The 16,375-nt window shown below is 40.3% G+C and overlaps 1 protein-coding gene across 2 annotated transcripts; it reads right to left on the reverse strand.

Moving 5' to 3' along the window:
• Positions 1-1,343: 1,343 nt before the first annotated feature.
• On the reverse strand, positions 1,344-16,122 carry ednraa (endothelin receptor type Aa). 2 transcript variants are annotated; one of them, XM_029500658.1, is made up of 8 exons: positions 15,989-16,122; positions 9,407-9,949; positions 7,715-7,842; positions 6,298-6,496; positions 4,870-5,022; positions 4,557-4,690; positions 4,180-4,288; positions 1,344-3,552 (listed from the first exon to the last, which is right to left on the reverse strand). In XM_029500658.1, the coding sequence occupies exons 2-8, from the start codon at positions 9,890-9,892 to the stop codon at positions 3,415-3,417; spliced, it is 1,347 nt and encodes a 448-aa protein (XP_029356518.1). In that variant the 5' UTR covers positions 9,893-9,949; positions 15,989-16,122; the 3' UTR covers positions 1,344-3,414. The 2 variants fall into 2 exon arrangements, with proteins under 2 accessions (XP_029356518.1, XP_029356508.1); XM_029500648.1 differs by lacking the exon at positions 15,989-16,122 and adding an exon at positions 10,960-11,195.
• Between the last annotated feature and the right edge of the window lie 253 nt (positions 16,123-16,375).

The raw sequence follows: 16,375 nt of genomic DNA on the forward strand, positions 1-16,375 counted from the left end.
GATTTTGATGCATGAAAGCAGTTAATAGGACTGTTACTTAAAATATTTAAAGTCTGTTTCCAAATGTGTAATGTAATATGATCTGAGATAATAAAATACTACCGCAAACAACATGCATTTTATCTCTAAGGGATTGCAAATAAAATCACACATAAGATGACAGAATTTAAAAGGAAATAGCATAAGAAAACATATATTGTTTACTTCAACGCTTTTTACTGTAAACATCAATGAATGACAACAAGAAAAAGTTCTAATTTATCTTTATTCAAACAGGAGCTCAGCAGGGCATCTTGCAACCACATCATCTTCAACATTTTTAGAGTATCAATAATCAAATCCGAAAAAGCTCTACACAGAGAGCTCTTTGGACCTAAGGGATCCTCTTTTATTTGTTTTGAGCTTTATTTAATTTACTCCTGGCAAGAAGCAAAGTTTCCACCAAATTCCACTTAAATAAAACGGTTTCTCACTCCCTCTGGTCCTCTTGCATACTCTCGTGATTTCTCACTTCAGTAGAGAGAGTAAATTATTCCCAATATTATTTGTCCTCATATTTGATTTAATTAAATTTTTTAAAATTCTAAGTCAATTAATTCGTTCTATCTGAGCAACGAGTGTTTTGAGCACTTCAGCGGTTCATCAGGGTTACTGGAGCCTGATTGTGATATGATTTCATATGTGAATAATGGAACAGTTTTATGACCAAGTTTATGACCTGGCTCGGCTTTATCGCCATCTAACTGAAACAAAAAACATACTGAAGTCTGATAAAGCCATGGTGGCTACAATGTGCTGTTGCTCTTGGGTGTTTTTCAGTTTTGTTTATGGAATTGCACGGCCTTGGACATTGTCTCTTTTTAAGATGGATGGTGTTAAAAGTGTAAAAAGGCGTAAGAGGCAGCATTTGAGGAAATGTGTTTACATTGAATTAAGTCCAGCTCTGCTTGCATTAGCACTGTTCCATTTTCAGCCATTTCTCAATATTGATGATCATAAAGACATTATATTTAAGCAAAACATACACAATGCTGCCACATCAAAGCACAGAGGGAATAAAATGTGGATAAATAGTGGTCAAAGGTTTCTTCCATCCTCTTTTGGCAACACATTTGAGAAGAGATTTAGATGTATCAAATTCCCACCATCCCGGCTGTTCACATCCTCTCAGCTGATGTGAGGAACCCTTGGGGCTCAGTTGCCAAACAGGTCACAGTGTTCTTCAAATCAATCCCAGACGCCCGTTTTCTCACAGACGCAAATGAAAACCAGAGGAGACCCCTGGACTTTTTGGAGAAACCAATATTAGTATGAAGGTGGAATAAACCCTTTTGCTCCTTACATTCGAGATGGAAATTGATTTATTGGTATATTCAGCAGCACTAACATGAGGTTAGCAAGTTAAATCAATGACACCAAATACACATAAATTCCATTTTCTACAAATTATACATTTATATACACCATATTAACTGCATTTGATGAGTAGTGGTAAAATAGCCATGTACAGATATCACTTGGTCTTTTGTACACAAGTCTGCAAAACACCCAAATTAAAGAATTGCAAGTTATTACAGACACAGGATACGCACGTGTTAAAACGCAACTCGGACACACATTCAGATGCACTCCGATTTATGCGTATTCACATATCAAAGGATAGAAGCTGAAATAGTGTCTTAAATGATTTTGGGAAATATTTGATTAATTACTTGCTAAGAGGTAACAGAAAAGGTCAATATTACTCCCATTGCTCTAAGTTAAATATAAAACTATAGCCAACAGCTGGTTAGCTTAGCTTTGGCTCACCCAGGTAGTCACAGCACCAAGCCAATAAATATTCCTGTATGTGACACGCACATTACAGTCTTTTTTGACCATCACTGTCATCGCTGTGATGTCCCAGGGTTCACATACCCCCCAGTTTCATCAATCTGGGTTAACTGGCGGCCAATGATAACAGGAAAGCAACTTTAAGTTGCATTCCCCTCCATATATGCCCAGCTGCTGCAGCAAACCAATGCCCCAGACCAAACCGATCATCCTTAACCATTAAAATCAGTATAAGTGAATAAGTGTTTTATCAAAGCAGGACTAAGATTAGGAACCAAATTGTACTTTTCAGTCTGTTACTGAAAAAAAAAAGTCTCTTTACTCTCTATGATAAGCCATGACAACTGGCTGCTGACAATAGTTTTTTTTTTTTTTTAACTCACACATAAGAGTGATATCTCTTCATTTTACTCTTGGCAAGAAAGCAAATGATCATATTTCCCAAAATGTGAAGCATTTCCTTGAACATTTGGGAGTGTACGACCAGAGTGAAAAACTCCTGTGCTTCTGCTAACGTGGTCTGAGTAGCATACTTATTACTGCAATACAACACTTTATAAAAGTGGATGCGATACATATATAGTATATTCCATGGGCTATACATGCATAACTATTGAGGATTATGTATGGTAAAATTCACAGTGTAATAGAAAAAAGGTCATTCCTGTCCAATTTTTGTGAATAGTGATAACAGACCTGTCATTATGTATTACTTTGTATTTATCATTTGTTATACTTATGCTATAAAAATACAGATACAGTTTACTTGAACTGCTCTAAAACCTGCAAACCTGTACTGCAATCTGTGCCAGCATATTTTGGCATATTTGGACATTGGAACACATCCAACCTGAACCTGAACCATACAGGTCATTTTTCCCTCTGACAAGATCCCATTTGAGCATCTTTAGCCCATAAAACCTTTTTCCTTTGTTCACAATAATAAACATGGACTTAAACTTATGAAATAGTCATGGTTTACGTAGGTTTAGGCACGAAAAGCTTAATAGTTACAAGTGATATAAGATATGATTTTGGCTTAGCCAGAGCAAGTACTTCATTAAGGTTTGACAACCTTCGTCCCTATGGTTACAATAATAAACATGTGGATTTCATTGTGGGATGATCACGGATAAAAGAAACAACGCTGGATGATCAGTTTCATATGAGGAAATGAGTGTCGGTCTCATGTGCTTTGTTGCTCCATTCTTCCAAAAAGTAACATAGCTGGAATTTGTAGTTATTTGTTAAGCTCCATCCTGTTAAAGAGTAATTCTCCTACTCATCCTGCTCGCCCCCGTCTCCACTCACAGCGCAGCATCATTGGCTGTGGGTGTGGGAATACAGGGAGTTTTTCCTAGTTTATCCTACTGGGAGGCCCAGGCAGCTTCAGAGTACTGTGCTTTAAATCCATTGCTTGTCCCTTTTCGCTCCAGTTCCTTAGTGCCAGGCCCATATTGCTTCAGTGGTCCACAGGATTTGCATTTATTGTGTGAAAAAAATACATTTGATGTACTGCATATGTGTTGGGCTGAGCGTAGGTTGAATTTAAAAGACTGTACAGAGTCCTCAGTGGTGCATTCAGTTGCTGTCTTTCCTAATGCTGCGGTCGGTGTACAGGTTGTTGGGCTCGGGGCTTTTACACTGGATGCTGGTACCATTCATGGGTCCGATGCTGCTCAGCTGGTTGTCAGAGTAGCACCAGCAGCACAAACATGACTTTAAGGAGAGAGAAGAGAGAGAAAGACAGAACATTGTAAAGGAACAAAAATCTACGTTCGAATGCAATTTTAGATGAAGTTAGATGAAGAGATGGATACAACCTATTTCATCTGTAGATTAAATAACATCATGTAGCAATGAATGAAATCAGAAAGATGCAAGATGTAAACAGATCCAACTAGCATACCTCTACATCTGACAAATTAAGAAATACAATAAATGTACAAGTCACCTAACTTGATACACAAAAACAAGTGAGTGTTTCGACATCAGTGTTTTCAGCTGAAGTAGCAGCAATAGATTTTTCCATGCATGCAGCTAGGCTGTGATCCTCATCCCCACCTCCCTCCAACAATTCCTTTAGCACGCAAACTTGAGACACGGTTTATCTCCAGTGCAGGTCTCTTTGGCAGATATTTGCAGTTGTGACCTTGGCCAAGTAAGTTTATACATAAATCAGCATGCTCCTTGTACATGTTGTTCATGGAACGTCATCACAGACTCATGATTCCTTTCCAAAGGCCTTAGTTCACTGTTTGCTTTACAGGCCAGACTAAATGAGAAGCTTATCGCATGAGTACGTTACATGCAGTCACGTCCATCTGTTGTAAGGAAGCAACATACCTTGAAGCAGTTTTTGAACTTCTTGCTGACAAAGTAAAGGATAATGGGGTTTATGCAGGAGTTGAATGTTGCAAGGTTGATACCGAGGTAATCCAGAACCAACAGGAAACTATGACACAAAGGAAAGGCGGATTATTATGATGCTACATCTGGCACAGTCTGTTTTTGTTGCCTTTTCTTGAATGAAGAAACACAACTTTATATTCAAATTAACCTGGATACCTGTGTAGATATATTAAAAATCTGAAATTTTGTCGGGATTCAGATACCTGAAAATCCAGAGATCCAATTATTCACTTCACTCACACTCTTTTACCTTTTGTCCTTTGATTAGCCTTTTTTCTATTTTTTTATTTTTTTTACACCAGTGCCCTTACCTGAGCAGCTCACAGCGCATTTTGTCATTCTGGTAATAAACCATCTTCTTCAGGATCCTGCTCAGGTGAAGCGGGAACCAGCAGAGGGCAAAGATAAGGACAAGGCAGAAGACGGCTTTAGCCACCTCCCTCCTCTGCAGGATTAGAGCACATATAATAAAGCTATTGTAACGGAAGATTATTGAATTAACATCGTTGATGGGCATTTTCATTTTACACATCACACACATCGACAGATGCAGCTTTGCGGGAATAAACACTTGACACTGTGCTAGAGTTAATGGCTTGTCAGTATTTAGAAGTATCATCCAACCTGTTTGAGGTGCTCGCTGAGAGCTATCCGAAGGCTGCCGTTCCTGTGGCTGAGCATCTCGCTGGTCATCAGAGTGTAGAAGAAGCAAGTGCAGGCCAGTGGGACACAGAAGTAGAAGCCAAACAGCCACCAGTCCTTTGCATCCTTGTAGAACTATAGAGACAAACACAGATGTGCACACTGAGATGCCATATTGACCTACCCCACTCCGCCTGGCCCTGTTTCACACCTTAAAACTTCCTCTGATCTAAAACAGCCTTTTCCTCAGTTTCTGTCTTTGCCAGTTTCCTTCCATTGGCTCATGTTGAATCTACATCTATTCTTAGATGAAATAAATCAGTTGCTCTTCTCTGGCCAGGTATAATCTTGCGATCTATGCTTTTCCAATCGAACCAGACCGTACTAAAACGGCTACCAGACTACCCGGGTACTCCAGAGGTCCGAGTGAATGTTTTGCATGAGTCTCCAGTGAGTTTAAAAGCAAACTGGTTTTAATTGCTCTGCACATAACAAGGCCATCTGGCTGTGTGGTTTGGGAAAATCAGAAAAAAAGTATGTTCATAATTCTCTACAAAATCACGCAAACTGGCTCACCCTTAGCACACATCTCACATGAAAAACAACTCCAAAGCCAGCTTCACAGAAGTGCTAAATACCAAAAACAATGGTCAAAACATCTTGTAGAGGAAACGTGTGCTATTTCATAGACATGAAATAATACTGTTCAGCTGCGTGTGTCTGCATGGTATAGCTGATACCATAAGGACAGGAGGATTCCCGCTTTGAGCATATGGAATAGATGAACACACATGGCTCAGCTTGAAGTGTCAGATGTCTGGCCTCAGTAATTGCACTTGGCCCACTATCAATTACCTGCTCCACGGATGTTAAAAAGGCCACAGTAAGTCAATGAGAATTAGTTGACCAGCTTTATCTTTTGAAACTTTTCAAATTTTCATCTCTTGGCTTGAAAATTGAATTTGGTTGGAGTGAAACAGCCTCGAACATCACCAGGTTCTCGTATTGCAAATTTCATATGTTTTCAATTATTTGCAGCCCAAGAAGGAAATATTGGAGATGATTGATTTGACTGTCATAAAATAAAAATTTATGCTCTTATAACCAAAACAGCACATGAGCGTGCCAGCCAGCCATTAAAACATTCCCTAGGTCTGAACAAACAACGCACTTCTAAGATGATGGAAATATGAGGCTGATCTTGCACTTTCGCTTTCAGTAGTTGTCTTTCAGGACAGGTGGGGTTTCTATCTGATTACTCCAGTAATGTTTTGGCTCTGCTACTGAAGGATTCAACAAGTCTTCTGTACATGTGCCTTGACACCGCGTACCACACAGCACCTTATTGCCTGAATACAAGCACTCCCAGATACTACATGAGAAAGTGATAAGAAAAGGATTACAGCGTACCTCCATCAACCGGGAAGTGGGTCTGAGCATGCATGTGCGTATGGTATCGTTTCTGTAGGTGAAGGTGACCATGTCAAAGCCAATAGCCTCTGGAACTGCCAGGATGAGTGACAGCACCCAGATGGACACAATCTCAATGACTGTGAGGAGGGGAATGCCCACTCCCTGCACTCTGCTCCAGGATGCCACTGCCCTGTACCTGTGACACAGGAAGACACAAAATGAACACCCAGCGTGCGTCTTAAGCGTTACACATATTGTATTGTATTAAGGGTCCGGAATTATTTTTATTAAGAACATATCGTCACTATGAATTATGAATTAGGCATGATTAAATAAATGTCAGTTTATTAATTGAAAGGCTTCCAGCAGTTCAGTTGTTTTCAGACATTTCTCTAACATTAAATATAAGTCAGTAAAATCATGATTTTCTTTGTCTCTCTTGACTGACAAAGCTTTCACAACATTTTGTGCAAGCATGGCAGCACACCAAGCCCAACAAACTGCTCAGTCAGCAAAGAATATCAAAATGTTAAGAATTAATGAAGAGAGATGATCAATTGTTTATTTTAAATATTTAATATTTATATTTTTGTGAAGCCTCCAAACAGACTGGCCCATGTTGGCAGAGAGGTCTGCCTGTTGGCTCTTGCTTCCCACACACTGAATTCTTGTTTGCTTGTTTGTTTCATTAATGGAAACCACTTGTCGAAATGTTTTAGTAAAATCCTGCATCAAGATTTTATGGCAAAAACAATATATTTTTCATGACACATTTGAATTTCTCTGTTGAACAACATGGCGGCATTTATATTTTACTAAGTGGTAATGTATCCACCTTTTTCTCTTCCTCCAACATTGAAAAGATACAAAAGAGACTCAAGTACTTCCACGATAGACACAGACAAAGATATGCTATACATTTCCTGGAAACAAACGGGGAGCATCTGTTCTTACACACCGCTGTGCAGCACCACAGCCCTCATTTTTCTTGCAAAAGAGGTCATTAGATATGTTTGCCTGGTTTAACCTTGACGCCCTTTCATAACCTACAAGGAAACCTCTTATCTCTCAAGTTGTGCCTCGTCGAAAGTGAAAAAACGCTGAGCTCCTGCAGTTCATGATCATTTCTATTCTATTAAAAAAGATCAATTGTAGTTTTTTCTGCCGTCCGCTATCCGCTATTTGCCATGCACTCAATACATTAAAGAACTGAAAATGGAAATGGAAAGCATACATTCTGTGAATAACATTTGAACACTGAGGCAAAGGATACATGAGAAAAACAAACAAAAGAACGACTTCCCATGGACAATTGGTAACGACCCTGGGAGTTTCCTAACAGTGTTTATATAGTTGCTATTTTTATTGTTGATTTTTTTTAGGTTAATTTCTTTAAGGTGATGCCAGCACGAACCTGTCCACGCTGAGGGCACACAGGTTGAGAACCGTGATGCCCACAGAGGCTTTCTGCAGGAAGGGCACCAGCTTGCACAGAAACAGGCCAAAAACGCTGTCATCGAATGGCCAGCGGGACAACAGGAGCTGGTGGGGAAAAAAATGATTTCCACATCAACAGAAATCTCAAAGGGATTATTACAACGTTTTATTCTCCTACACTGATCCCACTGTGCATGCACATGACTATAAAGTTTCATGAAATCACAGTTTGTGTAACTTCAGTACAAAGTAAATGTTTAATTAGGTAATAAGTCCTGCCACGTCTTTAGGGAGTTGACTAATCTGGGATTAATCTCACTTTCGTGAGTGAATTTCTGTCCACCATCATTACGATCTATGTAACGCAATGTTACTGCAGATCAAGACACATCAAAGACTTATGAACGTCATTTTGACGTCACTGAAAGTTTAGTGTGACACAGAACAGAAGGAGTTCATCAGCCTTAAAACCTCTTAAAACGTGTAATTAAACTTTAATGGTAAAAGTCACTATGCTGTCACCAGCATGGAGCCACTTCCACAACCTCTTTCGATATTACTTCCTTCAGTCTGACACATCAAGGCTGTGTCAGTGTAGAGCTTTGTTTGTTGGTCACTTTTCAGCCAATGGACACAACCTGCGACAAACACCCTTCTACATGAAAGGAAGAAGGTGTTTCCTGGTCTTCTTATGTTTGCTTTACTTATGCTTACTTGTAGTTTAAGTTTCACAGGATCTCAGAAGAGGAGCCCATGTCTTTGTTTTTAAAGTATAAGCAGCTGATTATTTTTGGAAACGCTGTGGTAGCCCTGAGGAAGTGAATGAGAGCGGGATGTGCGGGGGGTGGGGCTACAGAAGAATGCTCACATTGGAGATGTGGCTCTTTTCTTGTTTGTGCGTAAACTGTTCCCCCAGTAAGATTTTCGTTTCCTCTTTGCACATGTGTTGCTCAGACTACAAAGGCACTGTGAGCTCAAAGTCTCAAGTTAATTTTAACCAGGTGCTTTCTCATCCTCCTGTTGCGGAAAGCCATCCCACAATGCCCTCATAAGATTGTGTGTTTTGATTATACAAACAAAACTCTGTTTATTGATATAAATCAACCCAAGACAGGAACACAGAGTTATTCGTCACTATTACACATTTTATATTTCAAATCCTAAATCCTGTGTGAGTCATAACTGCTGTATTTGATTAAGTGCTGCATCTGCAGATACATTCCTTTTACTTGGTGGAAAAGTTACAGATTTGGCTGTAATCGACAGAGCTCATGTGATTTGACTATCACTAGTACTGGGCATATTTTTTGAGAATAAATCCTGAGTGATCGATGTCCTGGGTCAGCACTAGGCCGTTTGAATGTGATACTATAACTTGATTCCTGTGTTTATTTAAACCGGCCATATCCCTGCTCCTCTCATCACTAATCTGCCCACACAAGGAAGATAACAGCGTCTGACTGATTGCACTTTCCCGTCAATATGCACACTTGCTTAAACCCCTCACCACCCTTTTCCCGTCTGTGATTTTCCACTTTAACTCTCTGCATTATTTCCACTGTTGCTGCATTTTGTCACATCCACACAGAAACTACTCATTCAGCAGAATGGCAGTGAAAGTAAGATTTCAGCAAAAACACGCATTAATTTAACTGAATGAGAGCCGTACCTTGTATATAGTGATGGGTATATCAATGAAAATGTAGATGAGGTCACCCAGTGCCAGGCTGGCAATCAGGGCGTTGGGCCCGTTCCTCATGCACTTATTCCTGTATATAATCCTGAGGAGGGTGGCGTTGCCTATCAGTCCGACGGCAAACACAATGACAGAAATTGTGGTGTTGATGTACTTAAAGTAGTCCTTGATGGAAGTCATTTGTGAGCACATTGGAGGTGGCACAGGTCTCTTGACCACAGTCTCATTTGAAGAGCAAGCAGATCTCACAGCTTGTGCGTCGGCCCCGTGGCCCCCCAGGTGGAAGCCGGGCCCCGTACTCGGACTGACTGTGCTGTAGAACTCCGCAGACTGGAGGGTGGAGTGGACGAGAAAGCCTGGGAATGTATTCTTCTCTGCTTCAGCTCCGTTTATCTGGCACATTCCCTCGGCTGCCATGCAGGCCATTAGCACCAACATTCGCAGGGCTTGGGTTCCCATTATGGAAAATATTCGCTCCTTTGATTTCACTGATTGGAAGACTGCCCCGATATAACACTGATGGAAAAAAAAAAAAGGAAGGAAAGAAGAAAGAAAAGAACAAAAGGAAGGTTTGGTTATTTTTTCAGACAACACACTGGGAAGATATCCTTCAACCTCCACTCCATTTTGTCTCCACAGGTCTATCCAAAGTGAAATATTCAATGGCAGTTACAAGAAAGTTTAACAGTTTTACTTTCCCTTTTGTTGTGAGGACGCTGACGTCTTCAAGACTTCAAAAAAGGTTTTACTAAGGCAGCACAGATGGCAGATGCCAGGACTAGTTACAATCAGACAGTAAGGGCAAAGCATCAGAAGAGCACATTGGGCATCTCTTCTGCTTTCAGTTGTTCCTGGAAGAAGCAGCACTTGGCTTTTGTGTCAATAATGTTACAGCTAAACTGAAAGGCTTTATCTCTTGTGCTTGTGCTGTTTTGGAAATGAGTCCCGTCTGTTGTTTTGCAGCTATATGATTTAAATTCCCCCTCTGTTTCTAATTTTGAACAGTTTACACATGTGGCTACAAAGCAAAGAGCTTTTTTTTTTTTTTAATCCATTCAAGAAGTGCTGCGGGGCTGATTGTCAGTAAGAAACACAATCTAAATTGAGATTGCAATGAAAATCACCCAAAAGTTTAAAACATATAGTTACATGTCTGTTATATCTCCTCCTGGCTACTTTATAGATGCTTTCTCTTTTTAAAGCATCTTTACAGGAAAAACAAACAAACTTTCTGGACAATATCAGTGTAACTCAATCCACCGAACTCCTGCTAAAGAGCAGATAAAGTTTCAAACTGTCAGATTGATGCTAAAGCCCTTTTCATCATGTCACAGAACAGGCAACTCTTATAGCCCAGAGTTCTTCCTGTTCAAAGTCCCAGCTGTCACCAAGTACACAAAGAACTATTTAGCAGCCAGCCCTTCAAGTAGCATCACAGTTTAGCATCAGCATGACACTGCTGGGATCTGTGACAGCACACAAACTGATCTATCTATAAATAATAAATAGGTTTGGTTTTCACCTACCGCTTCTAAAATGTCTGCCTGGCCCCCTTGGAAACTGTCAGGCAAACTTTCGGCTGAAGCCCCCAGACATCTGTATCACATCACATGAGTAATTAACGCACTATCAAAGCCACACCATATCCCACTTGGTTTGAGCAATGCACCCGTCTGCTCTGAGGTGCCGTCGCATTATGGTTCAGAGTTTCCTGTTGAGAGTTTGCAGTACGTCTGAGTGTGTGTGTCTGCGTGAGGTTGTGTGTATCTCTACGTGTGTGAGTGTGCGAGCGCACCAGTGAGACACTTTGACTGGGTGGGATAGTAAATCTCCACCTCCCTTTGGTAACAGACTGGGCCCCCTTTGGAAACATCACCCGCCTCTCTCCTCTCTCACAGGCACCGCCTGCTGACAGTCATCTCTAAGGCACAGCAGCACACACACACACACACACACACACACACACACATCACTGAGGCAGGGGCATCTGGGAGCCCAACGCCCCTCCAATCTGCCCTTAAAGCCCTCTTGCCTTCCCTTTCAGCTCCTCTCCAACTCACATTAGGTCTTGTATTCACTATGCAACTGTTTCCTCACACAAAAGTCAGCAGAGATTAGATTGGAGGGAGGAAGGCAGGAGGCAGTTGGTGTCCATGTTGTGCTGCTATGTGTCTTGAGAGGGGGGAAATTGAAACAGGAAGTGGCAACCAAACATCAGCTGGCCTGTACTTTTAGGGACTGGCCACTGTGTGAGTGGTCAAACTACATCAAACTTTTTTGCTCACGTGAACTTCACTTGTCACGCTGCAGTCAAGCTTGAAATCAGCTGGAAAAGGTAGATGATCGCAGTGGATCAGAAGTGGTTCAGTCTAGATGACTGCTCCTTTTAATCACCAGCTTCTTATGATATATCAAATTCCAATTGCTTTCCCTTCCATGCAAACACAAGAAACATCAGAAACAACGCATGTCACACAAACAGTTCAGTGTTAGACAACTCAATGAAGGAAGAGGATAGATCAATGTCAGGAGAGAAGAGTGCTCCTACATCACTGTCCATTATGGATTCCAAAATGGACCATTTATTATGATGCACGCTAAGAGCAGGAAGAGGTCTATCAAAGTCGCCATGGCCTGTCATCCTGCTTGCCAAAGAGCTGACACAGCAGTTGTCTAAAGGGGAAATCCACTCAATTAAAAAATTCATATGCTATTCCATCTACACTTGGTAGAATTTAGCCCACATTTGTTAAAGACAACCAATGTTCCTCTGAATATGTTAAACGATTATAAATAAACCTCCTCCAGTGAAATTAAAATGGAAACAGAGAATTTATGGACTCAGCTAATTCTCATTGGGTCTTATTAAAGGCACCTATAACAGCAAAGTATCACAGTGCGGCGTACAAAAATAAAGCAAATACATGTAATTACTGTAATGTAAGACACCACCTATTGGTTATATAGACAGTAAATCGTAAATATGTAAAATGGGAATGTGGGTAAAAGAACATACAAGACAATATATGTATGTATTGTGTGTGTGTAAAAATTGAAACAATTTTTTTCGGGTTTACATAAACCTGGAAAAAACTGGATTTGGTTGTCTATTTCAAGCTGTGTAAGAAAATTGAAGAAAAAATTTCAAAGTATGTAATCTGTTGAAGGAACGATTTCTAGCAATTTACATAATTTCCCAGAAAACAAGCCATCCTGGTGATTTTTTTTTTTTTTTTTTATTCTCCCTTTGAAACTTTCTCCCTAAACTTGTCTTCGTGGTTCACTTGCAGATGCCTTTCCTACAGTCAAATATGACGTAATTGGGTAATGCCAATATTTACAGCCATCTAAAATTAAAGGGATCATGTTTTCTTTAATTGTAGTCATGAATATATTATGGCTTCTGAATTAGTCATGGTCAGCAGTGACGAATATTTAATTTATTGGAACGTGATTTGCTGACGGCAAGTGATTTTCTTAACCCTGTTTTTTTTTTTTTTTCAAAAGTCCTTTTATTGTTGGCAGCTTCTATGACATTTAACTTTTGAGGGGGTAGTAGAGCCTTTGTTAGTAAATCCATTAATATATAAATGATGAAACCTTTACCTGCTCCCAGTTGCTTCGGCTTTCATGTTGTTGTTGTGTTGTTGTTTGGATCGTAATCAGGTATTAATGCCATTCTGTCTGAACTCAAAGATGGCAGGCTGCCTGGTAATTCATATGCTTGTTCTCTGATGGCATCTGTCGAAGTGTGCTCTCTGCATATTGGTACATACCCTATGGGAAATTTCAATCCAGCCCCAGACTGAGTGGGATGTAAGCAATTTCTTAACTGGGACACTTGTGCAAAAACAGAAAGAACAGAGAGTGAAGGATATGGCGAGAAAGAGGAAGAGAGCAAGAAGGAGGGAGAAAATAAGTTTGAGGCCAATTCTACTGTGACAAGCAGCGACAGAGCGAAGAGGGCTCATCACACTGCCTGCTTTTATTAATTTGGGACATATGGTTCAAACAGACAAAAAAGTTATGGGGAAAAATAAATGTGAACATCAATGGTGGACTTTTCATAATAATGTGATGGCTGCTAGCACTTGACTTCATCTCCTATTAATCAATATAATATTACCAGACTACTTTAATTAGAAGGAGGGGCATGTTGTCAAATTCGTGATAATGATATCTGTTGAAAAGAGCCCGAGAAGGTGAAGAAGAAGAAGGTATGTGCTTAACAGTATTTGACACATCGGGTTATGTTGAAAGATTAAAAGTGTTATTGAAGTACAGAAACAGCTAATCTGGGTCCTTTGGAACGCTGAGCTGTTTATGTTTAGGACTGCGATCTCTTTAAAAATGCCTGTTATAACAAATTAAACATAGCAACACACAAATTATTTGCAGTTATGACTTCCTCTCTCTGTTTTTGCCTCACTAATAATCTTTGAGTTACGTAGATTCACATTTCATTCATGGCTGCAATAAACAACAACGCTGCTACTACTTCAACTTGATACTGCAGCAATATGTTCGACTTGGAAACTGGAAGCAGAACGGCACAGAAACAGAAGGAATGCGGCCATTAGGAGTCTTTTTTTACTCTGGATGGATGTCATATCTTCTCGGCTGTGTTCAGGCAACACCTTACAATTCCCAAACACAAACACTTCCAGAAGGATGACTCAGTCTTACCGGCATCAGCACACCAAACTGATAAGAGGGAGGAGTTAAGGCTGTGCATACATGGGAGGGATGTGAAAACAAGGAACATTTAAAGTGTAAAAGCTTTCTACAAAACAAAGCCCAAGGAGTGAAAATGAAAGTTTGCTTGAAGCTCGCTTACCAATTATTGATTAAGTAATTCAAAAGTGAAATGTGAAATGAAACATTAGAAGTGGTTTTAGGGATACAATCCCATCTAAAGTGTCTGGGATCTCTTATGGGCTACAGTGACAGCTGAGGGGTAGAGGCTTGTACAGGGGCTTTGTGCTTGAAGGTAAACACTATGGTTGAATGCAGCGAACCTCTTGGATCCCAGCTGTGGTGAACTGAAATGCGATCGGAAATAGCTTATGTTCGGAGTGTGTGATAACAGTCTGTGATATATGCTCATATCAGCTGGAAGGGCCATGCCAAGCCACAGTTATTTTAATTAGTCCCACATTTTTATCCACTATCGCTGGCCGTACCAAGTCAACCAAGGCTCAAATTTTGGATCTCAACCTTTTTCACTGATTAATGTTCACGTCTGTTTTACTGAAAAACCATTATATCTCCCTGCACAATTAAAAATTTAATTCATTTAAGCATTCAGTGTGATTTGTGTGTAAAATGAACATTAGCAGGCATTAATTTATATGAGAATTCAGTGTTTTGATTTGCTTCAACACAGATCTTCATATAGATCTGAATACACACAAACACTGGAAACAAACAGAGAACTTGATCTTTCAAAGCTGTTGTCAGGGTTATGATACCTGTTGCCACACTGTATCTTGTATACTTGTGGAAACAGAAATCAGAAATTGTGCTAATTAATAGTTCTCTTAATGGAGTTGTTCACCCTTGAGTAACAGGGCGGCCTAATGATGGCCTACATGATGAAAGCCAAATGACTCTAAATAACAAGACACAACAATGGAAGGTGCAGTTTTTCCTGTTTTGGTGGGCGATAGCGACTGTTTACCCAACGGCTCCATTTTTATCTAGGCTAGTTTTGTAGCTAACATCATTTGAAGACGTAACATAAAAGGCTCAACAGCATTCAACAAAGTGATGAGCATTTCTCATATACTGCATTAACTTAATAAGTGGAAGGTGAGAAGGTGCTGTCCAGCAGGACAGGTATTGTCAAAAATATTATTATTGCTATTGCTATACATTTTCAGAACCGTTACTATAACTATACACTGTTACCAACTGTAACTATATGCTGTGTGCAGTATTCATATGCTTAACACAGAGCTCTTAGATGACAGATTATCTGATGGCGGTGTCAGTTACAGCCAAGACGCATTCCAAGACGCATAATCTGGCTCTTGTCAGACGGACCCTAAATGTGCTGATAAACGCAGGACTCTAAGACCATCGAAGTTTGCGTTCCACTATCAGAAAGCCCATGAGAGCATTATCAAAATGTCTGGAACATAATTATAACTCCATGTCTGTCAGACCAGCACACAGGTTTGTTTGGAAGAATACAAAGCAGCCACTCAGCATTTTGACTTTGGTGTCTTTGAGAGGTAAATGTGTGTGTGTGTGTATTATGTATACACTTCCATGTAGTGTGAAGTTGTTGTGTTGGAATGCTCCTCAAAATATAAACTGCTACTGAGACTGAGGTCGACCCTTTCCAGCCTTTCCTTCATGTAAGGTAGGCTTGAAAAACATCTGTTTACAATTTGATGGCTCGTAAATACAGCTGTGTGGAGCAAGTGGACACAACTGAAGGTAACAAACCTGAGCAAAGAGAGACTGCTGGCTTTTCCAGATGCTGCTTGTTTTAAACTTGTTTCCCTGATAAACATCTGACATCAGACGACAATTCAAAATGTGTTTTACCTTATAAGTGCATCCGTTTTCTTTGGACGCGCTGAGCCTCAGAGACTGAAGGGGACTTTTCTTTCCTAACCCTAAGCAGTTGCAGACTACATATATGCACCGTGTGATGGCGATCTGTCTAGCGGCGCTCTCCTGTCTACCATCTCCCTGCATGCTTCCCAACTGTCCATCATATCTAGTTGCATTTTCAACTAAACCAAGCCCTCGCCTTGGCCCCCTCCTCCCCGCAGCACACTTAATCCCTCCACTTATTTCCCTTGATTGCTCGCCTTGTTGTTTTCTGTGTTGATGCAGGGCATTAGGCCCATTTGTATTCCTCTCTCAGGCTGTCTTATGGAAATACAAAGTAGGATGCTTCGGCCTCATATGAATTTCTCAATCTTTAGA

This window comes from Echeneis naucrates, chromosome 1 (genome assembly GCF_900963305.1).
Source record: "Echeneis naucrates chromosome 1, fEcheNa1.1, whole genome shotgun sequence".
NCBI classification, from domain to species: Eukaryota; Metazoa; Chordata; class Actinopteri; order Carangiformes; family Echeneidae; genus Echeneis; species Echeneis naucrates.

Excerpts from the sequence above, each read along its gene's own strand:
- ednraa (XM_029500658.1), bottom strand. The coding sequence starts at position 9,892 with ATGGGAACCCAAGCCCTGCGAATGTTGGTGCTAATGGCCTGCATGGCA. Across the intron at positions 4,691-4,869 it reads TCAGCGAGCACCTCAAACAG|AGGAGGGAGGTGGCTAAAGC; the intron begins GTTGGATGATAC and ends CTAATCCTGCAG. Across the intron at positions 4,289-4,556 it reads ATGCGCTGTGAGCTGCTCAG|TTTCCTGTTGGTTCTGGATT; the intron begins GTAAGGGCACTG and ends TTTGTGTCATAG.